Source organism: Geospiza fortis, unplaced genomic scaffold (assembly GCF_000277835.1).
Source record: "Geospiza fortis unplaced genomic scaffold, GeoFor_1.0 scaffold1111, whole genome shotgun sequence".
NCBI classification, from domain to species: domain Eukaryota; kingdom Metazoa; phylum Chordata; class Aves; order Passeriformes; family Thraupidae; genus Geospiza; species Geospiza fortis.
The window spans coordinates 392,935-403,573 of NW_005054579.1; the positions used below are offsets into that span (position 1 = coordinate 392,935).

At 38.4% G+C, this 10,639-nt stretch overlaps 1 protein-coding gene across 1 annotated transcript in view; it reads left to right on the forward strand.

Moving 5' to 3' along the window:
• The first annotated feature begins 2,159 nt into the window (after positions 1-2,159).
• HSD17B4 (hydroxysteroid 17-beta dehydrogenase 4) overlaps positions 2,160-10,639 on the forward strand; it is a 60,251-nt gene continuing 51,771 nt past the window's right edge. The window contains exons 1-6 of the mRNA XM_031064299.1: positions 2,160-2,231; positions 6,360-6,467; positions 6,990-7,049; positions 8,093-8,114; positions 8,211-8,257; positions 9,009-9,093. Coding sequence (XP_030920159.1) covers positions 9,071-9,093 — 23 coding nt within the window. The 5' untranslated portion in view covers positions 2,160-2,231; positions 6,360-6,467; positions 6,990-7,049; ... (1 more) ...; positions 8,211-8,257; positions 9,009-9,070. The remainder of the gene's footprint in view (positions 2,232-6,359; positions 6,468-6,989; positions 7,050-8,092; positions 8,115-8,210; positions 8,258-9,008; positions 9,094-10,639) is intronic.

Below are 10,639 nucleotides of genomic sequence, written 5' to 3' on the forward strand. Positions count from 1 at the left end.
CGTGGGGTGGGTGGGTGGGTTGGTTGGTTGGGCTTTTCTGTTGTTTGTTTCTTCCCCTTTTGATTTTTTTTTTTCATTCTCTGTGTCCATGCTTTGGCCTTTGCCTACTCTGGTGGTTGAGCAAAAATACGGGCTGTCAGTGTGGATGAATGAGAGGCGAAGTTTGTGTTTGTGATGAGCTCTTTAGGAAACTTGTTTAGCCATACTCTGAAAAGGTTCTGCCCTCCCCACAGTGGAGTTTTGCTCTCATTTTGTGGTGCTGCATGTTGCCAGCGGAGTCATTTTGGGGTCCTAGATTAAGTGATGTCTTGTGAAGAAGAAGTTTTGGAAAGCGCTGAATAGTCCTTGTACATCACCTGAACATGACCAACCTGATAATAATTGAGACCTCGTTTTTTAATGGTGCTTTTCTGCTTTTACCACATATATGTTTGTGGCCTTTTCCCTATATAGTAAGTTTCACTGAAGAACAGGTTAAGACCTTGCATAATAGCAAAACAAGGTCACTGTGGCAGTAACAAAGCTTCTAAATGTATTGCACTGAGTAAAAGTTTCATGCCATAAGTGTGTGTACAGTGACCCTTGTACTCATAGGGTTAGACTGCAAATGGTTTGTTAATAGAGAAAATTCCTCTTTTATGTTTTATTTCACAACAGCTTTTCAGTAAGTGTTGATTAAATTTAAGCCAAGATTAAGGGAGGACCTGTTATTTACAGATTAGTTCTCATTTTGCTTTTATTTAATTTACATCACTGTAGTTAGCTTGCATTACTAATAGCATTGTTTTTCAGCTGGATGCTAGTGAACAGATCAGAGCTGGGAATTTATTTAGACATCTGAATCACTAGTTTGTGTCGAAGTCATACCTGTTTTCACATATGCGCATATCTGAAAAGTGTTTCTTTTCAGTTTGAGCAGATCCTCTGCGAATTGCTGTGTTCGACATTGTTTAGTCAACCTATCTTTTTTTTTTTTTTAAGGTTAGTTTTGATTCTCAAACGTTCAATCCTTGCTTAGCAGTTGAGAAGACGAGCTCATGTAGCATGGCCTGAGTTTTGTGCACTTCTCAGTTGTGCACTTCTCAGTGGCTTTTCAAAACAAAACAAAAAAAGGTTTTCTTGGACTTGGGTTATGCGAGCAGTTGGGTGTGTATGCAGCTCACATGTGAGCAGTTGGGTGTGTATGCACCTCACAAGAAACTCTTGGTTGCAGAGGCCTAAGGGAGTCTTAAGGAAATTTTCAACTTATTGCTGTGAAATTAGTGTGCTTAAAAACAGTATATACAATTCTTATTTCCCCCTCCCCCCCTTTTTTTTGAGAAGTGGCTTTGAATGTCCAAGTGAGGTGCAAAGAGTTACTGTTTGTATTCTGGGAAACTTTCTTCTGACTGATGATTTTTTGATCATTCCAATCTCCATTTTTTTAAAATGAATAAAAAAAGGATCAGTGCCATTAATCCCAACAACTTTTGACTGCTACAGTGGATAGTATATCTGTAAATAATTTATTGCAATGAATGCCAAATACAACTAGAATCTAAGCCAGAGTGAAGGTTCAAGACCCTTGCTTTTGTTTGTAGTGCAGAAATGACAGTCTTCTCTTAGGACAGACAAACTATGTATCTGTTTGGTTAGCTGAGGTATTAGACATTCCTTTGTATCCAAATGATTTTGTCAGTATATCTTCAGTCACAGTTAAATTTTGTTCAGTTTTTTTTCAAATTTTAACTTTAACTAGGAAAGTATCTTATTCACTTAGTGCGTAATTAATTAACTTGAAACATCCCCTCCTTCTTCAGTGTTACCTTAGGACATTAAAGGTTCTTCCTTTCAAATGTATTTTTCTATCACAAGCACAAACTCAGGAGCATACAGCTTTCCCAGATGCTTCGGCTGAATCCAGTAACGAAGAATATGCGTGGTTTGTTTGGGTTATTTTTCTCTTGACTGGAAGTTTTACTTACTGTTTATCTGTTTGTTTACTTTTATATTTTGTTCTTATAGAAGACTTTGAGCTCCTGGAGGAAATAATGTTTTACTTTGAACCTGCAAGGTGTTTGTTTTGAATTGGTGGATTTTTCTTGATGCGATTCATTTTTTTGTAGCTTTTGTCTGAATTGTGATCCAGGAAACAAATTCACTCTTGTTTTTAACTTTTTCTTTTTTTTTAAAACTAGGTTTGGGCAGAGCATATGCTCTGGCTTTTGCTGAAAGAGGAGCTTCAGTAGTTGGTAAGTTTTATCTTAACTAACTTGATCTAGACAGTAACCTTTGCCTTTTCACATAGCTTGCATTCAACAGTCCATGCCCTTTTTGACAGTAACCTTTGTTATTTAATGGTTTTCTGTCTTATCTTTTGCTGTTTAATTTTGCCTCTAAGCTTTATTTTCTTATGAAACAGGTTGCCCAAGTTTGTCCAAGAGCTTACCTTTGCTGGAAAGCCAGTTTGAATCAGATAATTTCTTAGATTTATTTATGCATACAAATTTTTACTGCAATCTGTGGCCAGAGAGTGTGTTGTCTTAGGTAAATTCTGCTCAGAATCTTCCAATATGACCATTTGAATCTGTGAATATGTTATTTTATAGTACTTTCTCTCAAGAAAGAAGTTACTGAAACGTAGCTCAATAGCATTGTTTCTTTCTGCAGCTCATGGGACAGAAGAGCTGTCTGGTCTCGGTGTCAGTGCCAAGTAGCTGTCAGTAATGTCTGGTGGTTTTGTAGTTCCTTGGTTGAACTTTAGCAGGGCATATTTAGTTGTGAAAAATGCTGTATCACAAGGCAGTCGTGAAGGTTAAGCTGTATTTTGGGTACTCACCAGCAATCAGCATTGCCATTTTTAGATTGGCTCTTAAGAAAAATCTATTCACTGGAAGGGTTGTCAGGCACTGGAACAGGCCAGAGATGTGGTTGAATGACCATCCCTGCAAGTATTTAAAAGATGTGTGGATGTGACACTTAGGGGCTTGGTTTACTCCTGGACTTGGCAGTGTTACATTAATGGTTGGACTTAACCTTACAGATGTTTCCAACCTAAAAGCTTCTGTGATTTTATAATTTTGCTGCCTATGAATGAATTTGTACAGGTACTGTTGATGAGTTCAAGATTAAGTGCTTAGAGAGATTTATGGATAAGACTTGCTCGCTGTTTGTGTTTGTAGTTTTCTAATGGCAATGCCAATCTCAGTTTACAAAATTTCATGAAAATTGTTTGGTTTTACTTCATTGATTAAAAATGAGTATGTATGTAGACAACTTTAAAAAAATCTGGGTTGTTTTTTCTTATTTTGTTTCTGTTAATTGCCTTCTTTGATACTTGCTGTATTTACCATGGATTTGAGTAATTCACATCGAGTTCCTATTTAGCAAAAATTATGTCACTAAAGCAGTCCAAATATTTTGTATTGACTCTCTGTAGATGGTGGTTGTCTTATTTTCCAGAACGATCTGAAAGAAAATGTATTCTATTGGCTGACCACAGCTAATGCTCCTTTATCTCTTGGCCTTATTGTGTAATAACTAAACAGTAAGTTAAGAATTGACTGTAAGGGCAACTTCTTGTTTCGTTTTGGAGACTTCACCACACTTCAGCTTGTCTTGCAGCATTACCTCTACATGCTTATATTTGTTTCTCTTGTTCTCTTACAATTCTGATTTCAAAGAGTTGAGCAACTACTTGTATAAATATTTAGTTTTTTAAAACTCAGGCAGATATGAGGCTTATATCTGCCTTGTCTCTTTAAAACAAGTTACCTTTTATAAGTTATGGAAATGAAGGTATGTTCAGACCAGTGATCAGATACTCTGGAGGAATATTTTGAGTAGTTGGAAGAATAAGAATAGGCCCCAACATGACACCTTTGTCCAGTCCTGCATCTCTATTGAGTGAGGTGCTGTTGGTGTGGTTAAATTGACAACAGCAACCTAGGTGGAAAACTCTCCCCATCACCCTGAGGCTGCCTGCTACCACTGTTTTTTGTTATTCTTTATCTCCTTCATGCCTCTCATCAGGAAAAGTTGAAAGGAGGAAGAAGGGTTGATTTGCTTTTGTCTTGCATCCTGTGTCATCTCCAGACCTGCCATTTCTTCTGGTCTGTCTGAGGGCTCTTGTGTTGCTGTTTTAGTATAGAGTCATGCTTTTGAAGCATCTCTCCTGGAATGTATCCTATTTGTATTTTTGTTTGTATAGTGAAATGGTATTGAATTGCGTGAGTCCTTTAAAAAACAGACTGGAAGATGCAATCTATCAGCACACCTACATTGTTCATATGTGCTTGGCTTGTGACACCAGAATACCACAAGAAATCAGCTGGCTTACTGTTTAAAAAACTGGTACTGTAGATGTCAGGTGCTCTGCACCTACCGTTTCACCCTTCAGATTTGCTTTTGCTACTCTTCTATGACACACTCATAGCCTTAGAGGAGGAGTTCTCTAAGGTTCAGACTATAGCTGTGCTCTGCCACAACCACTACAGTCTTTGGCGCTTTTCGACTGCGTGCTTTCAACTGAAAATTGCATGATGTAAAGCTTTGGCTTAAAGTAATGTTATTGGTTGTTAGGGGCTTTATTTCATTGTTCTGTCACAGTCATGGTGTTAATATTTTTAAAGCCTATAATAGCTCAACTCTTTCTTGCATACTCATTTTTGTTTCAACTCCATTAGTGCCTGTGCTCAGCCTAAGGTACTTTACCACCTCTGAAAATTTTACCAAATACTTAATTAGGTTTTTGTCAGCAAATTACTATTGAAGTGTGGGATAAGCATGTATAAACTTGTCTGTGGTAGAGGGTTGTAAGGCCTTAACAGGACTGAATGGTTTGTATATGTTTACCACCCAAATTGTTCACTCTTCTTTCCCAGGTGTTGTTCCTGATTTGCTTTCCTTTAATATTGTGGATGTTGCAGGCTGAGCAGTCTGCCTGTGTTGCCTATCCTAACATATCACTACACTTAGAAACTTTCCTTAATTCTTTTCACTTAAATTGTGTTGCCTGCATGTTTGGATTGTTAGATATTGATCTGTTAACTTGGAGATTTTTGTCTCCTTTGTTTTTTGCATCAGTGTTAAGGTACTTGTACTTCCTGCTTAAGGCTGGGCATTTTTTGTGTTTGGTTTGTTTGTTTATGCTTGGTTTTTTTTTCTGGGTTTTTTTTGACATGTCCCTCCTCTTTTGATGCTTGCTTCTTCTGGACTTTGACATTTTTATTTACTCACAAATTTTCTGCCGTGTTTCTACATTTCTCTTGAAGTGCTGCACAAGAAGCTGAATATAGGATTCCAGATGAGGCTTCTTGATCTGGATAATACAGTGATTTTGTGGTGTGTCCTGTGAGCCATGTTCCTGTTTACATAGAGAGTTAAAAAAAAAGGCACAAAATGGGTCTATTTCATTTTGTCATGATACACCAAACTTGGCATTGCTGCTTTTCATCAAGACCAGCAAGAATATCCTGCATATTTTGTGGATTTTACTTTGTCTGGCTTCTTAAGGTTAGAAGTTAGAAGGCAGAAAGCTGGAATTCACCATAGCTAAAGACTGTTTAGCAGAATAGCAGTGTTGCATGTAAATGCAGTCAATTCTGGCTTTTTTACAAGTCCGTTTTGAACCCATTTAAACAACTTCTTACAATTTTTAAAAATTCTTTGTCGAAATACAATGTTTCTATGGGATTTTTGGGAGTGTTTTTGTTCCCCTGGTAATTCTGTGGAGCTGTGGGATATGCAGGAGTGCAGCAGAGTGTGGCAACATTACATTCCAGCTGCCATTAGTGACGTGTGCCCCAGTGTGGAGAACAGCCTGGACCAGCTGTGTGTGTCAGGTGGGCCTCTTACCCTGCAGGAGCAGGATCTGAAGCTCCAGAGCAGGCACTTCTCACTTTGTTCAGACTGCTGGGTCTCTTCTATGATGGTGTTGGCTAGTAACAGTTTAGCAATTCTATTAACAGGAATAAAGTCTTGCCAGTCTTGCTTACGGTTCATGCTGTAGTTAGAGACTGGAATAAATTGCCTGTGATTGGGGTATAATCTAGATCTTTATCTCTGAACTTCAGCACAATTACAGAGGTAGCCTGTGCAGGGCAAGTAAGTTGAATACATGATGGAGGGGTGGAAAAAGGTTCTGTTTTCCATCTTACTTAAAGAAAAAGGGATAATGTGTGTTCCGCTGCTTTAAAAAAAATAGTCATATGTCCTACTATTTTTCTTTTGTCATCTATGGTTCTAAGTAAGATCCAGATCTTACTGATCCCAGATCCCAGGCTTTATTAATACTCCTTATAACCTCCAGTGTGATAATGAGGTAAGGACAGACCATGAAGTCTGAGTGCTAACAACAAAAATTTCTTTGTCATGCACAGTGAATGATCTTGGAGGTGATTTTAAAGGATATGGCAAAAGCTCCTCAGCTGCTGACAAAGTTGTTGACGAAATCAGAGCAAAAGGAGGGAAAGCAGTACCCAATTATGGTATGTTATTTGTCCAGATGAGTGTTTTATCTGTTGGAATAGTGGAATGTTAAATGAAAAGTTGATGCTGCTAGTGAAAGATTACTGCCAGCTTACCATTAACATATACATTAAACAGGTGTGATACCATGTGGAGTGGGGAGACAGATGCTAAAAGCAGGTGCATTAATTGCCTCATTTAATTAAGATTTGTCTACTAATGCCCTTCTCTTTTATCTCAGTTTTTAACATTGAAGTATTAAGTAGCCGTTCATCTGCAGTCTTCAGATGCTAAATGGGAATGGGTAGTTTTTGCTTGCTTTGCTTTGTGTTTTTCTTGCTGTCACAAATGTTGTGCCATTTAAATTTGCTGTGTGGGATTTGCTTTAGGCCACATGCAGATAATGGCTGGATTTTAATTTAGTTTTCACTGGGGCTGTGTACATTTTATTTTTCTTAGCTCTGTGGAATTAGTTGTTAACATCCTGGAAGTGCAGTGGATCCAGTTAATTTTAATTGGGAATTTGTACTTTTTTCTTACAGATTCCGTAGAAGATGGTGAAAAGCTGGTGAAGACAGCCCTTGAGGCTTTTGGGAGGATAGGTACAGTTGCTTAATTCATGTAGAAAATTGTTTGCAAGTGCAAAGCCATTATAAGAAGTGCAATTAACAACCTGTGTATGAAATACATTTTGACCACAGTAGTACTCACCAATTCTTGATGCCTGTAGTCAGTGAAATCTGAATAAGGGGCTTTCAGTTTTTAGGTTTGGTTTTTGGTTTTGTTTGTTTGGTTGGTTTTTTTTGTGGTTTTAACAGAGGTGTAAAGCTTAGCGTATGTTTTGTATTTTCCTACCCTTCAGAATTTTGGAACTTCAATAATGGTTAACAATTTCTGTCACAAAGAGCAAAGTCTTATGAAGTGTTATAACTGGCTGCATAGAATTAGCATAAATATTGTTGCTGAAAGCAACAATAAAAAAAATTTCATGTTTTTAAGCTCTTCTGCTTACATAAGGTCAACATGCATTAGCAGAAACTAAAAAAGAAAACCCTAAGATATTTTATCTAACAATTAAAGTTCTTTTTAACCATGTGATTTCCACTATTTGAAATCACTTGGTGAGTTTAACTCAGGGTTAAATGGCTTAAAGTACACATAAACAAGGCCAACAGGAGCCCAGTTAAATATCTGACAAGAAATTGTTATGATCCTGGTCACTTTATCATCTTTGAGACTCTGTAGTTCCTCTAGTTATCATTTGGGCTACTGCAACAAAGGCAGTGGCATAAACTGCATAATTGGGGCATTCTGAGATTCAAAGCAGGTTTCAAAACTGTACGGGATAGCTGCATTCTGCAGATATTGGATTCCTAGGCAGCCAGCACATCACAGCTATGCCTGCCTGTCAGGCTTTGTCCCGTTGAGGTCCCTGTTGGGTTGAGAGTTGCCTGTCCTGAAGTTTTATGTTATATTATTTGTTCAAGGATAGAATTCATTAATCAGGACAAGGAGCTACTGAATATATGTAATACGATGTATATGTTCAGTGTTCTTGTGTGTATATATTTGGAAATGGGAGAAAAATAGAAACAAGCTTGTATTTTATCAGTGCATTGAATTAGTTACCTTTTTTTTATTTCAGATATTGTTATAAACAATGCTGGGTGAGTATACCTGTCCTGTTTGAGTGTGTGCTGTCCTTTTTGTGTAAGCAAACGTTCATCTTACATCTGTTTTGTTTTCCTAATGCCGCATTTTAGGATCCTGAGAGACCGTTCCTTTGTTCGGATAAGTGATGAAGATTGGGGTGAGTTGATTTTAAAACAACTTCCAAATGTTCTTTCTGTGTAGAAGATGACATGTACATCCCTCCCACGGGAACAAGAAAGAAAAGACAGGGAAGACTTACCTTTTGCCCTGCAAGCTTAGTGGAAAGCTGCTTGTGTTCAGTGTGCAAACCAGGTCTGTGCTGCAACACATGGTAGGTGTATGTAGTTCCAAAGGGGAAGAAGGGCTTTTCTTGCCACTCCTGATTGCCAAATGCAATAAGAAAGAGAGACATGTGAATTACACACAATAGTTTTTGTGAGCGCAACATTCCTAGTGCCAGCACTGAGTGGCTGAATACTAAACAGGCTTAAAAGACCCAGAATTAAGCAGAGAGGAAAGGAAACTGATGTGTCAAGGGACAGAAGAAAAAGCAAAACTTTCATTGAGGTGGTAGATGATGGTAAGTCGGTGGAGGAGACTTTACAAAGATAGTCTGTCTTCTGTGCTTCTGGTCTGAGTCTAAGTGCAGGTGTTTTGAATGCTTTTGAATTCTGTACAGGAGAGGCCCATACAAGAGATGGTATATGTGGGCAGCCCCTTCATAATCAGTGTATGTTCAGGCAAGTACTGCAAAGTGGTCTGTCAAGACAAACAAAAAAACAAAACAAAAAAACCCCAACAAAAAACAGCGTGAAGGGAGTACATTTTTGCCGTGAAGAAGAAATATGGTGCATTTCAAGCTGGGAGACAAATCCTGGAATTACTAAACTGATGTTAACTTGTTCTAGATATAATTTACAGAATTCATTTGAGGGGATCGTTCCTGGTAACCCGAGCTGCATGGAATCATATGAAAAATCAGAAATTTGGCAGGTAAAAATGTGTGTTCTGTATTGCATTTTTCAGTTTGCGTGCCCAAACAGTGAAGGAGGAGTCTTGCATTCTTTTCTTTCACTTTGTCAGGGTTGAAGCAAAATCAGTGAAAATGTCTGTACAGTTCTGAGCCTTCCTTTCCGCTTCCTCAGCCAAATGTTTGAAGTTTTTTTTTCCAGTATATTTAAATGTATTTTCCTGGCTCTCCCAAACAGAATGTAACTATGTAAAAATACCATGTCAATTAATGAGGACTGGTTACAAATGTTTGTTACTTGTATGTTACTGCAAGTTTGAGGGACTCTTGTTCTGCTCCTTCTTACTCAAATGACTGGTACATGCAGTTCTGCTCGTAGGCCATGGATTTTTTTGTTTGGTGTTTAGTTGTCATGAGTTTTCTTTGTTTGTCAGTTTTAACCCTTTGGACAAACGTACTTGTCTTAAAAGTTATGGGAGTGTTCTTAGTATGTTTTTGGTATGTATTACTGTTAACTCAAAAAAAGTGCAGTGAAATCAGATTTTTTTTTCCATTTCTGTGATTTTATCAAAAACCTTATCAGAGCACTGATTATATTAATCTTAACCATACCCACGTGTTAAAACTGTGTGAGCTATTTTCTCATCGTGTGACCTAAATAACATTTATTCTCGTCCAGGGAAGTGAACTGTGAGGATAGCGGAAGTCTTCAGTCTGGGAGTTGAAAATTAAATTATTTTTTCAAAAACAGCTTAATTCTAGAGTTGCATCCATTTAGGATAATGTTTCCCTTGTGTCTTTTTCTGTATTTGCTCAGATGACAGTGGTAGTGAGTGCTTCTGCAGTTTATGGATGCACATGTGCCATCTGCAAAATGCCTGCTTTGTATAGAGTTTGTAGCTTTTCTTCATCATATTGAACCACTACTTGCAACACTTCACTTAGATTAAAAACACTAGATTATTGGCAGTGAGGCAGATAAAAAAGTTAAATATATGTTGATCCCAGCTATGCTGTGTGTTTACAAGTAGATTTCAACAGAATCTGATAAGGCTTTGTGTTGTTTTTGCATGGCCTGGTTTTTGGTAGTGGGGAAATCACACAAAGGGCATGTGAGAAGCTGCTGGAAGCTTCCACTGTGTCCAGCAGAGCCAATCATTGGTGGCTCTGAAAATGGACATGGTGCTGGCCAAGGCTGGGGCAGTTAGAGGTGATGGTAATGCCTCTGTGATAACAGATTGGAGAAGAAAATCAAAACAAAAGGACACACAGTTTTTTCTGCCCAGAGATGTGGAGGAAGTGAGAACAGGTGAAGGAAACAACATGGAGACACCAAGATCAGTGTAGAAGGAGTGACAGGAGGTGCCAGAGCTGAGAGTCTCTGCAGTCTGTGGTGAGACCATGGTGAAGCAGCTGTGCCCCTGCAGCCCCTGGGGATCCATGGGGGATGTAGAGATCCACCCACAGCCCATGAGGGAGGTGCCCATGTCAGAGCAGGTAGATGCCTGGAGGAGGCTGTGATCCACCAGGAGACCCAGTGGAGAGAGAGGACCCTTGTTCCAAGCGTGA